General features: G+C 37.3%; 1 protein-coding gene across 2 annotated transcripts in view; it reads right to left on the minus strand.

The window, feature by feature from the left end:
* The window catches only part of LOC136038488 (zinc finger SWIM domain-containing protein 8 homolog), a gene marked incomplete at its 3' end in the record, with an annotated part of 96,799 nt that overhangs the window by 27,525 nt on the left and 43,230 nt on the right, over positions 1-26,044 (minus strand). For both annotated transcript variants that reach the window (XM_065721570.1, XM_065721569.1), the window contains 5 exon segments: positions 4,963-5,104; positions 8,622-8,956; positions 12,248-12,398; positions 20,683-20,869; positions 22,163-22,357. In XM_065721570.1, coding sequence (XP_065577642.1) covers positions 4,963-5,104; positions 8,622-8,956; positions 12,248-12,398; positions 20,683-20,869; positions 22,163-22,357 — 1,010 coding nt within the window.

Below are 26,044 nucleotides of genomic sequence, written 5' to 3' on the forward strand. Positions count from 1 at the left end.
CCTCTCCCCACCGAAAAATAAAGATTCTTACCATAAAAGCACATATCAGAAGCATTATTATATTTCAATTAACCAATCAAAAAGACGTATCTCTTAACATTAGAAAAAAAAAACTTTCTTAAAGTTTTCTAAAAACAATAGACTAAAAACAATAGATTTTTGTGCTAATCAGCACTGAACAGGAATATCTACTTAACAATTTTACAAACTTTACTTCTTTATATACGTAGAAAGAAATTTATTCCTACCCCCCCCCCCCCGAAAATAAAGATTCTTACCATAAATCACATATCAGAAGCACTATTTTATTTCAGTAAACCAATCAAAAAGACGTATTTCGTAACATGAAAATCTTTTATCCTTTAAGAAATTTATTAAACAAAAACTATTTGAATAGTTTAGCGAAAAATGAAAAAAAATTGAAAACATATTAGATCAGAACGATCTGAGCTTATAACAAACAATTTTTTAAGAACAAAAGACATCTTTCTTGCAGTGTTGGGGCAGAACCGCATGGCATCGGTTCTAAATGACTATGAATATGTTTTGGCAAGGTGTCAAAGAGGAGTCAGATAATGTCAGCTCTAATGACGACGTTTCGATGTTTGTCCAATCACAATTTTACTTTTTGGTTGCAAAATACAAACCCAAGTAATATTTAGGGTCAAACTGGCATTAAGAACAGGAATCTGAATTTAGCGATTAGCAATTGAAGTTTTTGGAGTCTTTAGACTCCAAAATCTAAAGCAGCTGCTTTAGAGACTAACTATAATCGGAACACTTTAACACACCAAATAATTATGAGAAAAGAAGTAGCAGAAACCCGTAAAAATAGACTAAAACCCGATAGGGCAACATTAGGCGTTTATCGTCTTTTCCTCTATATGATTAAACAGACATCAAATGATGGCAACTTAACTTACACATATAGAAAGTCAGTAGAACACAAGCCTGGGAACTGGATCATGAATATCAACCCTCTTTTTCTTTTTAATTTCTGCGTCCAATTCACCCCCCCCCCCTTCCTCGCTTCATCATTATATAAAACATCAATACATGTAATATCTATGTGATATGTAATCTATCTATGTAATATCTATGAACAGATATTACACGAAGTTAATTGCATGAAGGTACAATTAGGCACTATATGGTGAAACACTGAGGACAACACATGTCCTTATCACTCCCCCATCCTCAGTCAACCTATTAATCCTCATCGACCGCAAGGTTGAGGAAGACGTACAGTATTCATAAGTTCAATCTCCTCGTGTTCTTGACTTGACTTAACGCTCTTGCTCAGCAGGTTCGCCAGCGTAGAGGGAACTAGCTGACAGCTCTGTCAGTCTTCTCCAGGTGGTCTTGCCCCGGGCTAGTGATGGGGCCTCATTTGGGCTGAGGAATCATTGGTCTATTCATCAGCTAACCTGGTGCGTCATCTCCCTCTAGGAAACACCAGTCATTTTCTGAGGAGTTGAAATCCGTGGCGATCTTTGCAGGGGTGTTAGGTGGGAGGCGGAGTAGGTGGCCGTACCACCTCAGGCAACGGGCTTCTGCTTGAATAGAGATTTGCCAGCTTTTGCCTGCTCCTCATGTTCATGTTCTATAAATATGTTCGTGTTCCTAGATTTCATGTTCCAAAAGATTTTATCGAAAATAGACATGCTCGAAACATTGCTATCGAAAAAGAAGTTTAATCTCGAGGAACAAAATTTGAAGCTGTTTAATTCTGCTTAAAGACACGGTGTTGGTAACTATTAAGATTGCCTGAAATTTTGCATTATACAACATAACGAGGATGCGCAGCCTATCTCGCTGTTTTGATTTCTTCTTGTGAAGTACGAACACAACATAATATTGAAGTCAAACATTTCTTTGACAACACTGACTTTCGATTTGAAAATAAAATAAGACCTTAAAATAATACCATAAAAACATTTTCAATCTATCTTATTGATATAAGACTGAAATACTCTCTCCAAACCACTGCTTGCATGTCAGCCATATTCTCTTTGTCAATCCTATGTAGCCGCGAAATTGTTTCAAAGACAGAAACTGCTAGGGTAAAAGGAAATAACTTATGAATTTCATTCATTTCTTTGTAGCAACAGCTGAGACATCCATCTTTGGACCATCTGTTCTTGCCTCTATTAATTGTACCCTAAAAAGCCCCAGTCTTCTTCTTCCCTGAAGATTCTACGTAATGTTCCTAACGTTCCTACCTAATGTTCTACGTAAATCCTTTTCCTCGGTACTTGCTATTTAGCAGAATTGCGAGATGAGGCACTCATTCATAAAACACCCCCACAAGTAAAATAAAAGAGAAGGAAACTACAAGGGACGTTCTGAGGGGGTAAAGGGATATGAGGGGATATAGGACGTTCTGAGGGAATATAGGGACATACAGGAAAACAACGAAGGGAGTGGAAGATTTCGACATCAAATATAAGAAATAACAGCGCAGTAACAATGAATCGAATGGAAAATAGTGTGCACGAAGGATTTAAAGAGCACGTTCCACATTCAGAGGGGGAACTGTTAGCTGTCACAACACAGCGAAAAGGTGATCCCGTAAGCCTGTGGTGGGACAGTGGGTTTTATTTCAGCTTGGTAATACGGAAACTAGAGTTCGATATAAGCTGTAGCAGGTATACTACAGGGATATGAGGCATGGAGAGACCAGGATTAGTCGAGAGTCAAAACAGTTGATATTCATAATATGCTTTCCTAGGCCAACTTTTTGAGCGCTCAACTAAATTTCGTTATAAGTTGTAGCAGGGATACTGCAGGGAAATGAGGCATGGAGAGACCAGGATTAGTCGAGAGTCAAAATAGTTGATATTCATAATATGCTTTCCTAGGCCAACTTTTTGAGCGCTCAACTAAATTTCGTTATAAGTTGTAGCAGGGATACTGCAGGGAGATGAGGCATGAAGAGATCAGGATTAGTCGAGAGTCAAAATAGTTGATATTCATAATATGCTTTCCTAGGCCAACTTTTTGAGCGCTCAACTAAATTTCGTTATAAGTTGTAGCAGGGATACTGCAGGGAAATGAGCCATGAAGAGACCAGGAATAGTCGAGAGCCAAAAGAGTTGATATTCATAATATGCCTCTCTAGACCAACTTTTTTAGCTCTCAACTAAATTTTCCGATATAAGCTGTAGCAGGGATACTGCAGGGAACTTGAGGCATGAAGAGACCAGGAATAGTCGAGAGCCAAAAGAGTTGATATTCATAATATGCTTTCCTAGGCCAACTTTTTGAGCGCTCAACTAAATTTCGTTATAAGTTGTAGCAGGGATACTGCAGGGAAATGAGGCATGAAGAGACCAGGAATAGTCGAGAGCCAAAAGAGTTGATATTCATAATATGCCTCTCTAGACCAACTTTTTTAGCTCTCGAATAAATTTTCCGATTTAAGCTGTAGCAGGGATACTGCAGGGAACTTGAGGCATGAAGAGACCAGGAATAGTCGAGAGCCAAAAGAGTTGATATTCATAATATGCCTTTCTAGACCAACTTTTTGAGCGCTCAACTGAATTTTCCGATATAAGCTGTAGCAGGGATACTGCAGGGAACTTGAGGCATGAAGAGACCAGGAATAGTCGAGAGCCAAAAGAGTTGATATTCATAATATGCCTCTCTAGACCAACTTTTTTAGCTCTCAACTAAATTTTCCGATATAAGCTGTAGCAGGGATACTGCAGGGAACTTGAGGCATGAAGAGACCAGGAATAGTCAAGAGCCAAAAGAGCTGATATTCATAATATGCCTTTCTAGACCAATATTTTGAGCGCTCAACTGAATTTTCCGATATAAGCTGTAGCAGGGATACTGCAGGGAACTTGAGGCATGAAGAGACCAGGAATAGTCGAGAGCCAAAAGAGTTGATATTCATAATATGCCTCTCTAGACCAACTTTTTTAGCTCTCAACTAAATTTTCCGATATAAGCTGTAGCAGGTATACTGCAGGGAAATGAGGCATGGAGAGACCAGGATTAGTCGAGAGCCAAAAGAGTAGATATTCATAATATGCTTTCCTGGGCCAACTTTTTGAGCGCTCAACTAAATTTCGTTATAAGTTGTAGCAGGGATACTGCAGGGAAATGAGGCATGAAGAGACCAGGAATAGTCGAGAGCCAAAAGAGTTGATATTCATATAATGCCTCTCTAGACCAACTTTTTTAGCTCTCAACTAAATTTTCCGATATAAGCTGTAGCAGGGATACTGCAGGGAACTTGAGGCATGAAGAGACCATGAATAGTCGAGAGCCAAAAGAGTTGATATTCATAATATGCCTTTCTAGACCAACTTTTTGAGCGCTCAACTGAATTTTCCGATATAAGCTATAGCAGGGATACTGCAGGGAACTTGAGGCATGAAGAGACCAGGAATAGTCGAGAGCCAAAAGAGTTGATATTCATATTATGCCTCTCTAGACCAACTTTTTTAGAGCACAACTAAATTTTCCGATATAAGCTGTAGCAGGGATACTGCAGGGAACTTGAGGCATGAATAGACCAGGAATAGTCGAGAGCCAAAAGAGTTGATATTCATAATATGCCTTTCTAGACCAACTTTTTGAGCGCTCAACTGAATTTCTGATGTACAATAATTTTTTGATGAAAAAAAAAGAAAAACATTGAGTTCACCTCACCACATTTTAGTCATTTATGAGTATTTTTTTTTGTCATTTATGTGATTATGAGTCATTATTTTTAGTAATTAACTCATTTGTGATTGTGTTGTAGAGTAGTCTTGTCTAATTCAAATGATACCAATATTATAACTTCCATTTTTTTGCTAGAGATGAACGCTAAAATTCAATTACTTTTTTCTGGACTATTTTTGGAAAATATTAAATATGTATCTCTGATACCCAAAAGTCGACAATTAGATGAGACACAATGAGTATTTAATTTAATATCAGTCAAAAAGTGAAAAAGCAAGAACTTACCTATTGCCTTTCCCTGTGGATTTAGGAGGCGTAACTTGCTCAATCATCAGTGGCTTTGATGGAACAATTGCGGGTGGGGGTACACTAACTAGTGCCGTTAAATTATTGGGCTGCAAACCTTCACTTGAAGAGCCTGAAGAACCTGGAAATTGTGAATAAAATATTCTAGTTTGAAATGCAAATTCAACATACCGTCAGGCCAGGCCAAAAGAGCATCCATTTTAAAACTTCCGAGATAACAACCAACCCTCATTTGATACACTGTTCTCGAAGGGAAGATCAGCAGGGCAATGTAGATAAGGAGGATCTCTCGAAGGGAGGATCAGCAGAGCGATGTAGATTAGTAGGATCTCTTGAAGGGAGGATCATCATGCCAATGTAGATAGTAGGAACTCTCGATGGGAGGATTCGCAGGGCAATGTAGATAAAGAGGATCTCTCAAAGGGAGGATCAGCAGGGTAAGATAGATCAGGAGGATATCAAGGAGTAAAGATCAGCAGGCCAATGTGCATCAGGCGGACGTCTCTAAGGGAATATTAGCAGGACAACAGAAATCAGGAGGATCTCCCGAAGGGGGATTAGCAGGGCAAGATAATTCAGGAGGATTGCTCGAAGGGAGGATAACAAGGGCAACCTAGATTAGGAGAATTTCTCAAAGGGAGGGTCAGCAGAGCAAAGTAGATCAGGAGGATTTTTCAAAGGGAGAATTAGCAGGGTCAAGTATATTAGGAGGATTAGCAGGGTCAGGTATATTAGGAGGATTAAAGTGTGATTAAGCATACGTTGCCACATTAATCCTTTGAGAACAGCTTAGCCAACGGTTTTGGCAATTAATTCAGAAGTGAGAAGATTATTACCTTAAAAAGAACAAAGAAAACATAAATATCAAAGGCAATATTATATTTCAATTAACCCATAAAACAAGGCGCATCTCTTAACAATTAAAAAAGAACAGCAATTCATTTTCTTAAAGTTACCTTTAGGTACGGTAACCTAAAGGTAATTTAAGTAATCTTTAGGTTCAACCTTTAGACATGACAACGAGGATAAATCAAAAATCGAAGAAATACACCAGACGTTTAAAAGTCAGGAAAATTTTGTCATAATAAGTTTGCAGTAATATCTAGCCGTCTTTAAACAGTGGGGAAAAACGACCTAAAATCTAGCCAAAATTATTTTTATTTTATTTTGTAAAACTAATGATGTAAATTCAATTTCTAGCTCATAATCCAGAGGGATGGCACATGGGTTTTGTTTTAGAAAAAAATCACATACAAAGATTTTAGATTAAGTAGCCTATCAGAAAAAAAAATAAGTAGCATATTTGAAAAAAAAAAAAAAATTGAGATGTATGCTTTAACCATGATTCAAAAAGCTTCGCAATGAAAGCTTATTGCATATTAGCATAGGTCTCATTTGGGGATAGTTACTCGCCCTCCAAATAATTTGGAAAATATTATAATTTACTAGGTAAACCTAAAAATATTAATTTGTGAGAAATTGGTTTATGTGTTGCCAGTTTTTTTTCCAAAACCTACAATTGGACTAGGTTAAGAGGTAAATTTTAAATTAACTTAGTGAATGAACGTCGACACGGTAAAAATTACACAGCGCTAGTTTTGTTTAAAGTTTGATAGGGTAAGGGCAGTGTACAAAAATAGATAAGGGCCATGCAAGTCGACCGCTGAGAATCTGTCGGTGAGACTCCACCACCAGACAGCGTGGACACAGGACTGCCAACTTAATTTTATGTTTGTTTGATGTGTGCGCATTGTTAGTTATAGATTATGTAATGTTTTTGAAATTAACCGGGTTCCTTCTTCACTAAATAGTAACTTTTCTTCGTTACCGCTTAAAAAAAATGTGCTGTTGAAGACTTAGGGTTGGCTCCCACCAACTTTGCTTTTTTGTGGTTTTGAGTTCGGTAACCATTATAAAATAATTTACAAAAATAAGTTTTCAGAACACGCTTAGACAGTTTAAGAACACGCATTCTGGGAGAAGCCCTCCGAAAAGCAACCTTTCACCCGAAGGGCGTCCCATACCCCAAAGCACCCAGGGCGTGGACCCCCCTCCCCCACGCCATCAAAATGACAAAATTATGTCCATCCATATTAGATACTAACACATTATTTGCACATTCCTAATACAAATTTCATAACCTCTTTTCTAAAAGCGTATGAACGTTTGAACAATTAGTAACACACATTAGTCTTTTCCTGCTCTAATATTCTGGGGCGTCACTAGCCAGAATACTTTTAAGGTATGAAAGCGTCCTTTCTCGAAAACTTGTCCTAAATCTTTTCTCTTTTCTTCCATTTTTTTTTTTTTTTTTTTTTTTTAAGCGTATAAATGTCTGTATGATTCACAAGACAGAAGGTTTTCTTGCTCTGGTGCTATGGGGCGTTACTAGCCAAAATATTTGGGGGCGGGGGTGGAAGGCTATAGATTATAAAACTATGTTGGTAGTTACTCTGCCGTCAAAAAGAGATTTTTTGGAAGTTTGAGCAGCATTCAACTTTTTCATGAAAAGGACGAACACTATACAAAATTTATTTTTATTTGGTAAAGTAAAAACAAACTAGACTTTCGGAACAACCGATGGGAGGCAACCAGGGTCGTATCCGGAATTTGTTTTTCGATGGGGGGGGGATTTCAAAGAAAAACTTCAAAAACGCATCAAAAATTCGTTTGTATTCATTTTTGCTACGTTTTCGCGAGTAGGACCAATATTTCGGGGAGAGGGGGTTCAAACCCCCTCACCCCCCTGGATACGGCCTAGGATGCAACACCTCTCATTATTTGTGGTAACTTATGTTGTATTTAAAGGCCTTACTTTGGGACCTTCAATTATATAGATAAAGTTCCTTGTCTGATTCTGATTTCAACAATAGTTTGATTGCTTCGTGAAGTAGAATTAGGTTTTCTTTTTCGCCAATTAGCCGAGAGCTTCAATAACAATATAAGTAAAAAGAGACAAAATGGAAAAAATATAGGCTATCGATTCGTCAGGTCCGTATTTTTAAAGAGCAGCTACCTTTTGATATCAGGTACTTTACTGAAACTCAAAGAAAAAAAAAATCATTTTCGTATTGTTTGTTTCCCTTAAGTATATGTCCAACAGGGAAGCCAGACAGGGAAGGACAAAAATCCCTGTCAGGGAATCCACGCACACTTCCACGCGGTCTTTGTTCTTCATTTTCATTATACAGCTACTAAAAAGAAACAGAAGAATCAACTAATAAGAAGAATCTTGTTGTTTTAATGGAGAAAAATAAGATGAGAAAAAGTATAAGATGTTACAAGATGAAAAAAAAGAAGAAAAAATATTAGAATTCTGAATGAGTGATTTTCACTGCTATTCCACAATTAGCTCCAGATCTCTAAATAGAGAACTGTTGGTTAGTAATACCCCAGTTTCTTCCTTATATAGATCCAATAAATTAGCTGAGCAATTTAAATGTAATGAAAAAACTGCCAAGACAGGTACCAGCTTTTCCAAAATGACCTAGGAGAAACAAATACATCCTTCCAGGACCTTTCGAGTTGGCTGACCCCATTAGCTGGGATGGCATATTTGTAAGCATTATGACCAGATGGGCACTTCTCAACTTGCCAAGCCTGCAGCCAACTTGCCATATACACAAACAAATTCTTACCTGAGTCAGAACCAGGTCCACCTCTCCATGTACTACATCCCGGCTCTGAAACACCATCTACAACACTGACAACTGGAAGAGGGCCATCTCCAGTGTTATTCAAATTTAGCGCTGACAATTCCGCCGTAGGGGGATTCCGATTCCTCGATCTCTGGTTGGATCTTTGAGATGTTGTTGTTAGACGACCGTTGATAGGACCATTGCTGTAGAAACAAGATGGAAGAGAAGTCGGAAAAAGCTTGTGAACACTCGAGTCCAAAACAACATCCATTATGCGGGCGAGCTTCTCCGGATCATCTCGGTAGTGACAAATAAGCAGGATTGCCAAATCTCCCCTGTTAAAAGAATAAAATTAAAACACGTAGCAAGAATAACGATATTCAGCGATGACATCCTCCTTTGTAGGGAAGTAGGAAGGAAGAAAAAACGAGAAAGAAATTGATATGATTTGATGTGCGGATTTCCAACAGACATTTTTCCTTCATTTTCTTTCTTTATCTCAAATTTTACGTGGAATCTCTACCAGCCAATTTCTCATTATGCAGTGAAATTTTGCACTATGCAATGCTGATTTTATATTTTCTGGGTATACTACCCGCAATCTCACGATTAGAGATACAACTTTTTTTTTTTAGGGCATAATATAAAAGCATTTTTACCCAAACATAATAAACGATTCATAGAGCGCAAGTTGGGAAGTCTCACAAACCGTCAAAGCCATACTTTTAGTTGCTTCTTGGTTTTCCATAGGAAATATTTGTCGTTGTGCGTGCGCGAAGGCAAGATCATGAAGCTTGTGTGGATTTAGCTCTGTATCAAAAACATTCAATGTAGAGTATAGGACTTCTCGCTACAGTATATTACCTTTACTGTGTACAAACGACATTTTAAAAGTTAAAGTTGCATAAAATTACAAAATTGCGCTAAAATTGAATATTTGAACCTTCATTACGATAAGCTATGTAAGTGCTGAATGCTAAAACGCTAATTGTTAACATTTTTCAACATAAAAAATCTGCCTTTTGACGTCCACACTGTTTACCAGATTTTGCCAGGTTTTAACGCTAAGTTTTTGATAAAGCAGTACGTTTCATCAATCACGAACAGCCAAGTCTAGCGTGCACGGAGTTTGCATCCTAGATTGCAGAGATTCCGAATTACAAATAGCGGCTAGAGTGTGAAGTCTTGCAACGTGAATCCTGGCTGGTGTGGAATGCCCAAACAAACATTCGATAAGTCTTCCTTGAGAGTCTCGATAAAGGAAGACATGTTTGAACATCCATGAAAAAAAAATATACTAATTTACATGTTTTGCAGTTTATTATCTGTTGTAATTAAAATGTTTACATGGTTTTGTTATCAATAAGCCTTTTGATAAAAAAAACAACATTTTCACCAATTTCTATTAGTATATTTTACAGTTATATAAACTGGATTTCTTTTTCTTTGTTTTACTTCAAATAGCCTATACTTTGCTGACCGGGTAAACTAATTCTTCGATTCAAGTCTGAAATAATACCTATCTAAACATTCATCCAAAGCCAACATTGTTTTTCTTTCATTGGGCGGAATAAAACCACCTGGCCAAGGTAATTCTCTTTCAGTCAGAAACTAGCTTCATCTGTAAAAATTTAGTTAAAACCTTGGACATTTAAATGAAACTGTTTTTCACAAAGCGACCTTAAATACAGGAAAAATAACAACAAAGAAAAAACAAATGGATCGAAACAAAACCTAGCATTCACCCATATACAAACATTTAACTTCGCTGAGCGTCGTAAAACTCACCCGGCGAGTTCGAATTTGCTCCAGTCAGAAACGAGCTTTAGCTATGCAAATAGGGTGATCTTAAACACGAAAAAAAAAAAAAAAAAAAAAAAAACAGGGAAAGAAGAAACACCAAAAAAGGCCAAAGTAAATCATTATCAAACATTCATCCATAAATCACTAGATTCTTGATGAAAATCGCTAAATCAACCAGAAAATAAATAAAGTCTAGCGATTTTATGTATGACGTTTATGTGTATACGGTGATATGGTTTTTTTTTTCTTACAAAAATATGAATTCGAATTTTATGTAATTTTTAAAGACATATGTGATTGTGTAAGTTTTCATTCAACCCATTAAAATAATCAAATCTCATTTTCACTGCCATTGGCTTTTCAAATCTAAAATATAACGTCTTTATATCGTTCCACCATTACTGTAACATTAATTCTTTTTCTTAGAGAGTATTCTCGTAGTGATTCAGTTAGTTGTACACTTTGACATTATTACCTCTAGAAATGTTAAACACAGACTTAGTCAGATGTCTTCTATAAGGCTCAAATCATGCATACTGTCTTGATAAAATGATCTTTGTAAAATGAAACATTTCAAAATTTTTAATTACTCTTGCAAGGGTACAAAAAAAATAAAATTTTCCCCAATAACCACACCCTCCAAGGTCATTTGAATGGAGCATAAAGCGCATGTTTTTCTTCTGATTTTGCTGATTTTTTGTTTTTATTCCACGTAGTAAGCGTAAACAAATCCAAAGGAATTTTTTTGAACATTTTTCATTTTTTCTTTTTTATAGTTGTCTTACTAGATAAAGGTAAGAAAAAAGGATTTCATGAGTCCTTCAAGGACAAGGGCTTCACCGTCCTTACTGGTGCTGCAGATCTCCGTTTCAAGGCCCTTCAGCCAAGAAGTGGACGGAGGAGGGAAGGAGGAAGGAAGAAGAGGGAGGATGGGGTTGCCCTAGATTTATGTTCTTTGCTACAGTTTTGCCATATTGTTTTTTTGCCCTCCTTCCCCCCCTGGAGTTTTAATATAAACCAAAAGTTTGCTATCAATGAGATTCAGTTCTATTTATCTATCACTTTTTTTAAATTAGAAACTTGGTACATTAAAATTACTTTAATTTTACCTTTTAGAATAAAGATACTTTGAAAATTGAATCTAACTAATATGGAAGAGAAAAAAGAAGAAGAAGAAAGAAGACAAAAGAAGAATGCTCTTTAAAAAGGTCTCCATGAACGACAATCAAGACGTTTGAATATCCCCCCCCCCCAAAAAAATCGATATTTTCTTATTGATATCGTCAAAAAAAAAAAAAAAAAAAAAAAAAAAAAAAAAAAAAAAAAAAAAAAAAAAAAAAAAAAAAAAAAAAAAAAAAAAAAAAAAAAAAAAAAAAAAATCTCTCGGTTCAGAACAAAAGCGGAGCCTGAACAAGTTGTATTTTCTTTTTCTCTTGTAATTCCCACTGCACTTAATTTTAAGGTCGCTTTGTCAACTCAATAAATTTTGAAATACGTTAAAAAAAATTTTCAGACTAATGGTGAATATGATCAGTAAACTTGGTAATTAAACTGAAAAATAATTTTTTTAAATATAAAACTAGGTTTTGAAGTAAAAATTAGGCTTCAAAATCAAAAACTTCAATAAAAAAATATCAAATCTTATAATAACTAATCCGATCTGAACTGTAATGAAATCAGACAAAGGCGCTTTTTTTTGAAGATGGTCTTATTTTTGATGACGCATCCGTTCACGCAATAGCGTGACGCATCCGCTTTGGATCCAATAGCCTTTGAAATATGCTAAACTCAAACAAAGCCACTTTATATGGAGACGGTCTTACCTTTGACGACGCGTCCCTTCACAGAGTAGCGGGTGATCCGCTTCAGAGACATTAGCCTTCATGCTTAATGCAGCAAGTGCTGCAGAGAATCCAAGACCTTCGTCAGTAGCTATTCGGATAGGACCATAATGAGGTGATCGACTGATAGTCCCTGAAATTACACAATTCTTGAAATAAGACAACTGAACCGAAAAAAAAAAAAAATCACTGATCCTAGCACATTTAGCAAACGTGCCCTGTGTAAAGTCAGTTCTTGATCAGCGGCCGCTTTAATGAAAATTTCGTCACAAAAAGGAAAAGAAAAGTTTCAGCTCGTTATTTTCTATTTATTTAGGCCCTTAAATTATCTTACGATTTACGCTTTAATTATCTTTTAATTTGTTTTTTTCAGAGACAGGCAACACTATAGCGTTGCCTATAGTAAAGGCCATAAGGCTCCGATATTATATTTATTTATTTTTTCTCACAGGCACTTCATATTGAAGGAGTGGTCGCATAAACTTCGGGGGGGGGGTTCATTCAATTGGAAATAGGAAATCGGTTCTAGTGCCCTTTTTAAGAGCCGAAATTGAACGGAGGGCACCCTCTATCCCCAAACTTCTTTCCCAATGCATCTGATAAAATTTCGAGACAGCCATTCAATTAAAAAATTATAAAAAATCAGAAAACAAAAACTCTGCGGTCGACACGGCCCCCTATGAACCCGGGGCAAGCGTTTTACGTTATTTCCGTAAAACCTGTCCCGCCCCCACCCTCTATCCCCAAACTTTTTTCCCAATGCATCTGATAAAATTTCGAGACAGCCATTCAATTAAAAAATTATAAAAAATCAGAAAACAAAAACTCCGCGGTCGACACGGCCCCCTATGAACCCGGGGCAAGCGTTTTACGTTATTTCCTGGGGGCATACATGGTTCTTATGGAAAGGGTGCTCGTATAAACTTTAGAGGGGGCTCATTTGATTGGAAATTGAAAATTCTAGTTCACTTTTTAAGAGTTAAAAGAGATCGGAAGGCAACTAGACCCCCCGCACGCTCTTTTTCCCTAAACCAATCCGATAAAAATTTGGACATAGCGATTTTGTTAAAAATAGTTCAAAAGTCAGATAACAAAACTGAAAATTGGAAATTGAAAGTTCTAGTAGTCTTTTTATGAGTCAAAAATAATCGGAGAGCATCTACCCCACACCTCCTATTCTCCAAATGCATCAGATCAAAATTTTGAGATTGACAGTTTGTTTGAAATAGTCCAACGATCAAATAACAAAACCTCGGGGTCAACATATATCTGGGGAAGGGTTGTAACTTATGTTCCGGGGGCATATAGTTTTTTCTGAAAGAGGAAGTTGTATAAACTTCGGAGGTGACTTAAGTGATTAGAAACTGAAAGTTCGAATTTCCTTTTTAGGAGTCAAAAGCTATCCGATGGCACCTAGCCCCCCCCCCAACCTGATTTTACCCAAATATATCCGATCGAATATTTTCAATACCATGTCGTACAAAATAGACCAAAGATCATGTAACAAAACTCCAGGGATAGCAAAGCACACCAGAACCCGGGGGCAAGCCTTGTAAATTATGCCCCAGGGGCACATACGGTTTCTATGGAAGGGACAGTTGTACAGACTTTGGTGGGGGCTCATTCAACTGTATATTGGATTTTTAGTGCCCTTATTAGAGGCAAAAGTGATCAGAAAACAACTAGCCCCCCCCAAGCCCTTTTCTCCAAATCCGAGCAAAATTTTGATATAGCTATTTTTTTCAAAATAGTTTTTAGATCAAATAACAAAAACTCCGGGTTCGACACAACTATCCAGGGCCTGGGGGCAATTGTTGTAAGTTATGCCCGGGGACATACAGGGTTTTATGTAAGGGGTGGTCATGAAAACTTCAGAGATGGCTCATTTGATTGGAAATTGAGAGTTCTAGTCACCTGTCTAAGAGTCTTCAAACATGATCGGAGGGCATCCCCCACCACCCTATTTTCCCAAAATACATCCAATCAAAATTTTGAGATAGCCATTAAGTTTGAAATAGTCCAACCATCAGATGACACACTACTTGGGTCCAACATACCCCTCCCCCCTCAGAAGTATAAACTCAGAAGTATAGGGGACTCAAATGACTAGAAATTGAAAGCTCTAGTTTCCTTTTTTTCCGAGGCAACGCTATAGCTTTGACTATAGTAAAGGTCTATAGTTCATATGGAAGAGGTGGTCGTGTAGACTCCAGATGGGGCTCGTTCGATTGGAAATTGGGAGCTCTAGTGCCATTTTCCGGGTTGCAGCGGTACCTAGATACCTAGTAGGAGACGATCACGTCTCATAATAAGGAATATAATAGCCCATAACTCATAAAAATAGAGAAAGATCAACACAAAAAGTACAGCATTAGAACCGCCTTGTCCAAAACCCCTATATAGGATGCTTACCGTCCCTTGGCTTGAACAACAAGGGAAAAACATTGGCTTGAAAATCAAGAAAAGTGGTTGAAACCACGATATTCTGAATACGGCATTATTTTTTCTCCTCAGATAGCTTGGTACTGGATATTGGCCCATTTTAAAGGAAATTGATGGGGTTAAATGCCTTTTGTAATTAAAAAAAAAACTTTAAATAAATTTGTTTACGAAAAACTGCATTTTTCTATAACACAGTGGTAGCTTATGTTATTAAATCGGGAATTTGTCATATCTTCGTTCTTTTGTAAAAAAAAAAAAAAAAAAAAAAAAAAAAAAAAAAAAAAAAAAAAAAAAAAAAAAAAAAAAAAAAAAAAAAACCTCAGGGTCAACACAAGACCTCAGAGCCCGGGGGCAAGTTTTGTATATCCTGTGGGCACACAATTTTCTTATGCAAGGATTTTAAAAATAGTTCAAGGTTCAAGTCCAACCCCAACCCTACTCAAAAAACTTATGAACGCTATTTTATTTCAAAACTTAGGGAACCTGGCCCCTTGCCTTCTCTGCATGGCCGAAACCCAGACTTCTTAAAGATATTTCATTCCAAAAAGTATCACAACTCAACCCTGGCCATCCATGGCCGACCTCCCCTCTCCCCAAAAAATAAAAAAATTTATTAACAATATTTTGCACAAAAAATTATGTGAGGTGACTCTTTGTCTTTCATAGCCGATACCCCTCCCCCGAAAAAATCATGGGAGCTAGCCCCTGCCCCCTCCCCCCTCAATGACTCAACAAACTCTATTACAAATATTTTCTTTTGTGCTTTTTACAAAATTGAAAATAAACATACAAATTACAGTAAAATTAAATCTTGAACTGATGAGCTTTCAGCAATTAATATAATTATATATCAAATATTCAGTTTAATTTTATTAGTTTTTTCCAATACTATTCAAGAAACATACAGCTTAACTACAAACAAGAGTTGGGTACTGCCTCCCTTCCCTAACTGTAAAAGCCTAAGCCTACTGCATCATTGATGCTTCACTAAAAACGAATTATATGACAAATATTTTCTTTTCTAGCTATTACAGCATTGAAAAATAAAATTATAGTGAAATAAAATCTTGAACTGATGATCTTTCAACAATTAAAACATTTAATTGTTGAAAGATTACAATTAAAAAGCATTCAAAGCATTAAATCAAACATTCAGTTTTATTTTTTTTAGTAATTTCCAAGACTATTCAAGACACATGCAGTTTTCAGTAAAGCGCCAATGACGCAGTAGGTTTTAGACCTTTACAGTGAGAGAAGGAGGCTTGTCTGTAGTGATTTTTGTTCGTTTCAAGCTCGATTTGAATTTTCAACTTAAATTTCATTCGTTCTTCAGATTTATTTACTTCATTGATTTTAGCACCTATTGTATCTTTGTTTGCTATGATTGTTTGTTTTGTTCGTTTTGGGTTGCAATTATACTTCAATAATAGCAAAATACTTTTGTTCATATTAAGCTTGATTTGATCCCTCGAGCCTTTCAAGAGGGAATAAGTGTATTGTATTTCCGTTTTGTATTGTATTGAATAAACTTCTTTTTCTTCTTCTTATTCAGTTTAAACTTTACTCGTTTTAAGTTTTATTTACTTCATTTATATTAGTACCTGTTGTATGTTTTTTTGCTATGGTTCTTTATTTAATTTCTGTTGCTTTTGAGTTTCATTTATTCCTTAATAGTAATGTCTAATCGTTTTCAGTTTGAGTTATTGTAGGTTTATATTTCTACTCATCTTAAGTTTAATGTGGCCATTACTTTTCTTAAAAAAACTTCTTTTTCGGATTTTTTTTCTAATTAATCAAATTGAAGATGTCTATCTTTGTTCTAAGAAAGCTTTTAACCGACTGGGGAAGTAATATTATTTATGTTGGAAACTATGTACTTACAGCAGCACTAGCATATATGATTGAAATTACCTGATTGAAGAAGGACATCCAGTGAAGTAATATACATTGCTTTATCAAAATACTAGGGCCCTTATTTAATCTCTATTTGCCTAGGAAAGGCAGGGAGGGAGGGAGGAGATAATCATTTATTAATTTTGAGAATTCTCATTTCACGAATTCCGAAGTTAATAGTAATATAATCTAAAAATGAAACCAAATTAATTACAGTTTTGAAAAGCAAAACATTCTCCTATAACCAGTCAATACCGATAAAATCCTTTCAATCCTTCCAAGTTACCTGAAAAAGGACATTTTTTTTTTTGGTTAAACATGCTGGGAAAAAGAATTCCAATTTTTTAGGAATAAATAAATTTAAAACCCTTGGAATCGAAATATTTGCAAAAGTTCCTCTTCCTGTTTAAAAATTCTGCTATAATTGTTTCTAATGTTTTCCCCCATTGTTTTGACATTTCTGTTTTATTTGTCGGTTTTGTTTTGACATTTCTTGACCCGGTTCAATTTCTAGGGTCCGGCCCTTCTCTTACCTTCATTTATATTGAGTAATACTATTCTATAAATATGAGTTTTGTCTCCTCTGAGGATACGTGTTCAGTAACCGTCCGACTATTATGCGGCATAGTTATATTATTAAGCTCTTTTGAAAGAATTTACCTCAAGTGGACGAGGGTGAACGACTGGATTTACCTTGAGTGAGGGTAGGATAGGCGGTAGATATTTGCCTGAAGGAGAAAACACATTATAGAAGACTCTGTTAAACCCCATGTTTTGAAATACTCCTTATACTTTTGACATATATTTTGTCAATCTAGAGCTATAGAGTGCAGTTTCTAATTCACTTCAAATTTGCAGACACAAATACAGCGCATGTTAAGACACATTGAGATTTGAACAAGAGCTAAGAGCTCATATGGCACTTGTGACGAGGCCAGAAGAGCTAAGAGCCAAGAGATCATATGGTATGAGCTCTAACAAAATTCTATGAGTCAATAGATTGATTTTAAAAGGAAAATAAGAGGCTTAATGCCGGTCAGGATTTGAAATAAGAGCTCTGAGTCACGATGTCCTTCTAAATTTCAAAATTCATTAAGATCCGATCACCCACTCGTAAGTTATAAATACCTAATTTTTTCTAATTTTTCCTCTCCCTTTAGCCCCCCAGATGGTCGAATCTGGGAAAACGACTTTATCAAGTCAAATTGTGCAGCTCCCTGACACGCCTTCCAATTTTCATCGTCTTAGCACGTCCAGAAGCACCAAACTCGCTAAAGCATTGAACCCCTCCCCCCAACTCCCCCAAAGAGAGCGAAACCAGTACGATTCTGTCAATCACGTATCAAGGACATTTGTTTATTCTATCCACCATGTTTTATCCCGATTCCTCCACTCCAAGTGTTTTTCCAAGATTTCCCCCTCCAACTCCCCCCAATGTTAAAAGATCTGGTCGGGATTTTCCCGACCAGACATGAATTCCGTCTAAAAATCAAATTTCATTAAGATCCGATCATCTATTCGTAAGATAAAAATACCCCAATTTTCACGTTTTCCAAGAATTCCGGTTTCCCCCTCCAACTCCCCCCAATGTCACAGGATCTGGTCGAAATTTAAAATTAAAACTTTAAAGCACAAGATCCTTCTAAATATCAAATTTCATTAAGATCTGGTCACCCTTTCGTAAGTTACAAATACCTCAATTTTCAAAATTACCCCCCCCCCCCAATTCCACCAAAGAGAGCAGATCCACTCCGGTTATGTCAGTCACGTATCTTAGACAGGTTTCTATTCTTCCCATCCAGTTCCATCCTGATCTCACCGCTTTAAGTATTTTCTAAGATTTCCGGTCCCTCCAACTGCCCCCCCCCCCAATTACGCTTGATCCGGTTGAGATTTAAAATAAGAGATCTGAGTTACGAGGTTCTTCTACATATGAAGTTTCATAAAGATCCAATCACTCCTTCGTAAGTTAAAAATACGTTATTTTTTCTTATTTTTCAGAATTAACCCCCCCCCCCCCAATAGAGCGGATCCGTTCCAATTATGTAAATCACGTATGTAAGACTTCTGCTTATTTTTCCCACCAAGTTTCATCCCGATCCCTCCAATCTAAGCGTTTTCCATGATTTTAGGTTTCCCCACCACAAACTTCCCCCAATGTCACCAGGGCCGGTCAGGATTTAAAATAAGAGCTTTGAGACACGATATCCTTCTAAATATCAAATTTCATTGAGATCCGATCACCGTTCGTCAGTTAAAAATACCTCATTTTTTTAATTTTTCAGAATTAACCTCTCCCCCAACTACCCCAAAGAGAGCGGATCCGTTCCGGTTATGTCAATCATGTATCTAGGACTCGTGATTATTTTTCCTACCAAGTTTCATCCCGATCCCTCCACTCTAAGTGTTTTCCAAGTTTTAGGTTTCCCTCTCCCAACTCCCCCCCGATGTCACCAGATCCGGTCGGGATTTAAAATAAGAGCTCTGAGCCACGATATCCTTCTAAATATCAAATTTCATTGACATCAACCGTTCGTAAGATAAAATTCCCTCACTTTTTCTAATTTTTCAGAAATAACCCCCCCCCAACTACCCCAAAGAGAGCGCATCCGTTCCGTTTATGTCAATCATCTATCTAGGACTTGTGTTTATTTTTCCCACCAAGTTCCATCCCGATCCCTCTACTCTAAGTGTTTTCCAGGTTTTAGGTTTTCCCCTCCCAAACCCCCCCCCCAATGTCACCAGATCCGGTCGGGATTTAAAATAAGAGCTCTAAGACACGATATCCTTCTAAACATCAAATTTCATTGAGATCCGATCACCCGTTCGTAAGTTAAAAATACCTCATTTTTTCTAATTTTTCAGAATTACCCCCCCCCCCCCAATTACCCGAAAGAGAGCGGATCCGTTCCGATTATGTCAATCATGTATCTGGGACTTGTACTTATTTTTCCTATCAAGTTTTATCCCGATCCCTCCACCCTAAGTGTTTTCCAAAATTTTAGGCCCCCCTCCAACTCCCCCCAATGTCATCAGATCCGGTCGGGATTTAAAATAAGAGCTCTGAGACACAATGTCATTCCAAACAAATTTCATTAAGATCCCATCACCCGCTCATAAGTTAAAAATACTCCATTTTTTCTATTTTTTCCGAATTAACCGGCCCCCCACTCCCTCCCCCCAGATGGTCAAATCGGGAAATCGACTATTTCAAATTTAATCTGGTCCGGTCCCTGATAAGCTTGCCAAATTTCATCGTCCTAGCGTACCTGGAAGTGCCTAAAGTAGCAAAACCGGGACCGACAGACAGACAGACAGACAGACCGACAGAATTTGCGATTTCTATATGTCACTTGGTTAATACCAAGTGCCATAAAAACCATGACCTTCTATGTCTCTCCACCAATATGAAAGCTTGGCGGCCATGATTCATAAAAGTCATTAAACCATATTACATCCTTTAATAAAGTTAAACTCACTTCTTTGAGAACTATTTCTATCGACTTCTATTAACGGCTAGAATGAACAGACATATACAAGGCAACGTTTAGGAAGAGTAGGGGAGGGGGTATTTGAAATAACCATAAAAAACAGAGGAATTCTATGGAAAGTTATAGATAAGGCATGAGAATTTGGGAAAGGGGTATGCGCCCTAAGCTGAAACATCGGCAAGACGGTAAATCGACTGTATATTAATACATTTTATTAGTGCCTCCTAGCCAAGTGGATTGATGCACTGAATTAAGGATCCTTTTGTCCGAGAGGGCGAGAGTTCGAATCCTAGTGTACCCGATTATTTGGGTTGGGACGGGTGTCAGTGGCGTGACTCTGTAAGCTCAGGGAGAGCCGATCCAGCTCTAAATGGGTACCTGTAGAAATCTAGGGAAGTTAAACAGGAAGGGTGTGCGAAAGCACAGGATGGTTGGACCCCACCCCCTATTCCACTTCCTGGCTGAAGAGCCAAGAAACGGAGATCAGCACCGCCGGTAGGGACTATAAAGTCCAATGTCCCATTCTTTACCTTATGCCTTTGCATTGTATTAGACAAAAAGCTTATCTAAACTAAGTTGAACATGACTTACCAACATTAGCAAGAGCTTCAAAAAGAAAGAAAGCAATATTCAAGGGCAACAGGGCTTCTCCTCTTGCTGGATAAGTGCCATTCATTTGCATTGTTGCTTTCTCCCTTATTGTTTGCATTTCCTTGTATCCAAGAGGCACTTTCTCGAGAAGTCTTACCAATTCTGATTCTTGGTGGGCCAACTTGACCTAAAATGAAAAGCAGAAACAAATAACATATATTAAGTGAATTCGATTCCTTAAAAAAAGTGAAAAAAGAAAATAGCATCAGACTTTACAATTCTAACAGGCGGTGTTGATCTGCGTTTTATACCCCTCCAGCCAGGAAATGGAATCTGGGGCTGGGGGCCAGCCATCCAGTGCTTTCGCACACACCTACTGTTTACACACCCATGATTTTTCCATGTACCCATTTAGAGCTGGGCCGACTCTGGCTGAGCTTACGGAATCACGTCACTGACCCCCATTTCAGACCAAATAACCAACGACACAAGGACTCGAGCCTCCGTCCTCATAAACAAAGGGTTTTCAGTCCAGCGTACTAACTTATTGGTTAGCAGATACCTTTAAAGATCATCTTATTTGTCCATTGTAATTGTTTCTGTTCGCATGGCTACACTATTTAGAATTCATTGGGCGATCTTGAAATAGCTTGTAGGGGTTGGATAAGGGTTCCGAATTAGAGTGTTCTAATTGAAGCTCAACTGGACCAAGAAAGTCTCGTTCTAGCAGCAAATAATGTTAAGCGTGTATTTGACTCATTGGTACACAGAGCCATACCCCTTCATACGACGAAAAGAGGCGTTCATCCCTCCGTTATTCGCTCATTGTGAACTTATATTCGCGGCTTAAATTACGAATAAAATTTACAAATCCACTTAAATGACCGTTTTCCAATTCATCTAATCCAATACGTGTTACACGAAATTGACTTGCTTATCCAAGTAGCCTACTGAATGATTTGAACAGCTTCGTTTCTGTTTATTGACATAACCTACTGCCTCGTGCATTGAGGCAAGAAAAAACGTGACACTTATCTGTTACGTGGATGACGCCCTTCATCTTAGCAGGTCAATACAGCGTATCGAAGGAAACGTAGCATACTTGAGAGTGAATATTCTAAGCTAGGATTGGAATTTAACTCTGAAAAATCTAAAGTTATTCTGTTTAATTGGAGAAATTCGGGTCCCACCCCTTCTGTCCAGCTGGGAAATTCTTTAGTAAAGCCAAATGAAAAACTTGTTCATCTTGGTCTTTCAATTGGGCCATCCCTAAAGCAAACCCGTTTACTGCTGATTTCCCACCTTGAAAAGAATTGGGGTGCGTCCTTCGGTTGCCCGAAATAAAAAAAAAACGTTTCAGCATTTTTTCAGCACTGCCACATTTCTATAAATGGCATCATTTTGAAAGATTTAAAAGAACTAAATCCTGAATTTTTTTGTATTTTCATAAAAAAGCTTATATTGCAGTCATTTGTCTTACCTCCAAGGGTTTCGTTGTCGCTGGTGGTCGAGGAAGTTCCAATCCAAAAATAGCAACGTGAAATGCAAGATAGAGATGATCAGATCCAAGCTCAAGTCTTGAATCAGTCCTATCCGACAAAAATGATGCTAAGAAATGACATTTGTAAAGGGTTGCAGAGGCGAGAAGACTGATCTGATGACACAAAGGATTGGCCTATAAAACAATAAATGTTACTATTTAAATATTAAATGGATTATAAGAAAATGAAAGGTTTTCATGGATGATCTGGGTTAGCGCTTCAAATTATTGGTCTTCCTTAGAAATTTTTTTTACTAAAAACAAATTGGTGGTAATCACACTAAACTATGCTATTTTTACGATAAAAACTGAAATAAAGAAAAAAAAAGGTCACTACTAAGAGTGAAATTGAATTTCAAAAACTGTTGACAAAACTTGTTGACAAACTTTTGTCAGTTTGTCATTGTTGACATTTGAAATTGTTGACAAAAGATCAACAAAGTCTCCTGTACGAGCAAATCAAAATACCGCACTCTTTCAAAACCGATGACTAAAATCGATCAAGGTTCAAACACATTAAAAAGCAGCATAAGGAAAGTATCTCTATACTTTGAAAATTATCCGACCCAGCCCACCCCTATCGATAAAAAGATAGGTGAAAATGGTTCCTATGGCTTATTTACTTTTCATTCCATAGATGTTGAAAAAGTATAAACAGATCCACGCATTCAAAGCTACAGGTTTTCTGAGGGAAGGAGGGGGGTTCCTCCGTCAGAAGTTTCTAGCTGAAAATGCAAAAGAGATCACAGACAAAACTGTACAGAGGCATCAGATGATTTTCTATAGAAGAATTCTGAAACCAAAGAACTGAACTGCCGTGGTTTGTGGAGTGTGTAAATGAAAATGTGTTCAACCAAGTAGTTTAAAAGATGTACACATTTTTATTTACAAAATGCCTTTAAATAGGCATAATTTTCTTCTTTTTTTCTTCACCTATTTGTTCCCAGAGAAATTCGAAATGCAGCAACAAAGGTGATTTTTCTTTTTCGAACCACATAAGGAATTTTTATATCTATTTTACGGATAACTCTAGAACTGTAAAAGAAAATTAAACCTAAACTGACCGGCTACCAAATCTAGGTAGAGTACTTATTCCATCTACTTAAATCAGTTTCAAGCAACACTCAGTGTGGCACCTAGTGGGCACAAGAAACACTCCCTCGATGGTCACTTGTCACAAGCAATTATCTCCCACAGGGCATCCCAGTTTTAGTGGCAATTCCCCTTCCCTCCATTTGTTAAGAAATTGAGACTAGCCCCAGGTTGATCTTATTCTGGCAAACAACGTCCTCCTTTTATAAACTACTTGTCTTCTTCTGCTTAGACAGAGGCTGGCATATTAAACATGGTCAACTTGTTTAGACACCTCTTCTTGACAGTGTCGGGGATAATCCTACCACTAGAAAGTATTTAAATCCTCCTAAGTAGCTTCCAGCAGTCAAGTGTTGCAACTGTATAAGGGAACCAACGGGTCTAAACCCAAAAATTAGTTTATAAAAAGATTTCCCCCGACTCTAGAATTTTCGGAGCCAGTGAGACACCGACCATGCCACCAGGATACAAAATTGAATTTATTTCGATGCTTTACTATGAGTATTCATAGCTACAGTATAAGTACATATAAACAGTAGCGAAAAGTCCTATACTCCATTAAAGATTTTTGACACATATCAGTCTAGAATCTCTTCATGACTCCGCCTTCACGCACACGCTATGAAAAATGTTTAGCAGATTTTACGACGGGAATTAGCTGATGGAATGCCAATTGGCAACTGAAACTATTGCTGTGATGCAAAGGAATCTTCCCTTTTCGAGCGCTTTAATCTGTATAATTTCTGAAGAAACTTTTCGCTATTGTTGATACATACTTATACAGTGATTCATAGCCGACCAATGTTATCTGAAATGCATCCCTTTAGGTCCAAACATTTTCGGGGACAGTGAAACACCAACCGTAGAACCAGGATAAAAATTGGATTTATTTCGATGCTTCTGGAGGGATACATTTCTTTAATCATGTAGAAAAACTTTTCTTTGCATCAATGATTCTGTGGATAAGCACTGGTTTCAGTCTTTAGAGGCTAATTAGCTCGCCCAATAAAGATAATCATCAGCAAAATAAGTGGGTGAATAGCTTGTCGTTCTCATAGGATACTTATCAAAACCGGGCAAAAGAACTAAGTCAGTCAAGCCCATAGCAGGCTTAATCCTCATCTACGTTCTACATGGCAGGTCGTAATGTGGGTGCTTCGTTAAGTTTAGAATATATACATTCTGTTTGTTTGTGGGAGGGGAAATTCTTTAAAGATATGAAATAGGAGGTTGTGTGGAAAATACTCATCAAAGTCATGATCCAAGCATAAGAATGAGAGACATTTTTCTGGTCAGGACACATACTTACAGATAACATGCTCCCAAAATTTGGACTTTCTGCCATACCAGCAAAAATGAAAATCAGGATATCCTCAATTTGGGTGAGAAGAGTTAAGAATAAAATTAAGAGAGCACATGCAGTTATTGCCCTTAGGCAGTTTGATGCAGCGGTGAGTTGTCAGTAGTAATAGTTAATGATTTGATATAATTTGGCGTAGTTGCTGGGTGATCAGCTTTTTCAGGAAGCCATCTTACTGATGATTGTGGTCAAGTACGGTTCTCAAGCGTGGCTCTTCGGAAGACGGCGGACGATTTATCAAATAATTTCCAGAGGAATTATTTAGGATAGTTTAGGGTACCTGTTGAACTGACTGTACTTCAAAACAGCCAGCTGTATGAAAAATGTGGCTTCATCTCACTCTTCAGGGCTATAATGAGAAAAAATTTGAGATGATTAGGACAGATTTCCAGATGAAGGATGAAAGATTACCAAAACTCGCCATTCGGTCATCCATCTAGGGGGAATTGAACAGCAGGTCGTCCCCGAACGTGACGGGAAGAGATCGTGAAGGAATTGGAACTTCTTGGTAGCGTGTAAAGAGGAAGGCTTTGAATAGATTAGGAAAGAGGAAGGCTTTGAATAGATTAGGAAAGAGGAGGGGCGCTCGCAGCTGTGTTGGCCCAAGGTGGCTTGGTGCTACAGTGAGGTACTAGCAGTATTTTTTATATCTAATTAAGATACTACTTTTCTGTAATTCTAAATCCTTCCGTTGAGACTCTTCTATTACGGAACAAGGTTGATGGTCCCCTTGACTGACTACTCTCCGAAGCCTGAAAGGTGTCCATATAGTAATAAATCAGTTTAATAAGATAATCTGCTTCATTAACCGAAGTAGAAAACGCTAGCGCGTTGTGTACGTAATATAAACAGTCAAATCAATCGTATAATAATCATAGGCAAATCCATTAAACATCAAATACCTCCTAAAGAGTCATCATTAAAATGCAGACTAAAACAAAAGACAAATGATTTACGGTATCTATTGTTACTAGAAACTGGGTAAATTATTAATTGTGGACAATTCTTTTTGATCTGTTGGAGTTTGGTGTTTCTTCCTTAGCAGGGGTGTTTTCAAGGTGCAATAATAAACCGTAAGATATTGAGTAGTTCAAACAATTTAATCCAAATCAAAATGTCAGCTCATGTCTACGATCATATGATATCATACGATCATATCACATGATCAATCATATCAATTGAATTCAAGTTGATTTGTTTCAGATTACTATTGTAAGTTGAGTAGTTAGGTATAGGTAAAACCTTTGCACCTATTTTTAGTATCGTCTCTGGTCTGTGTGATTGTTTTTTTTTTTTTCCAGCCTGGATATGAAGCAGGACACAAACACTCAAGAAAAGTTCTAACATAACTACAGGATATATACTTTAAC

The sequence above is a fragment of the Artemia franciscana genome, chromosome 18 (genome assembly GCF_032884065.1).
Source record: "Artemia franciscana chromosome 18, ASM3288406v1, whole genome shotgun sequence".
NCBI lineage: Eukaryota > Metazoa > Arthropoda > Branchiopoda > Anostraca > Artemiidae > Artemia > Artemia franciscana.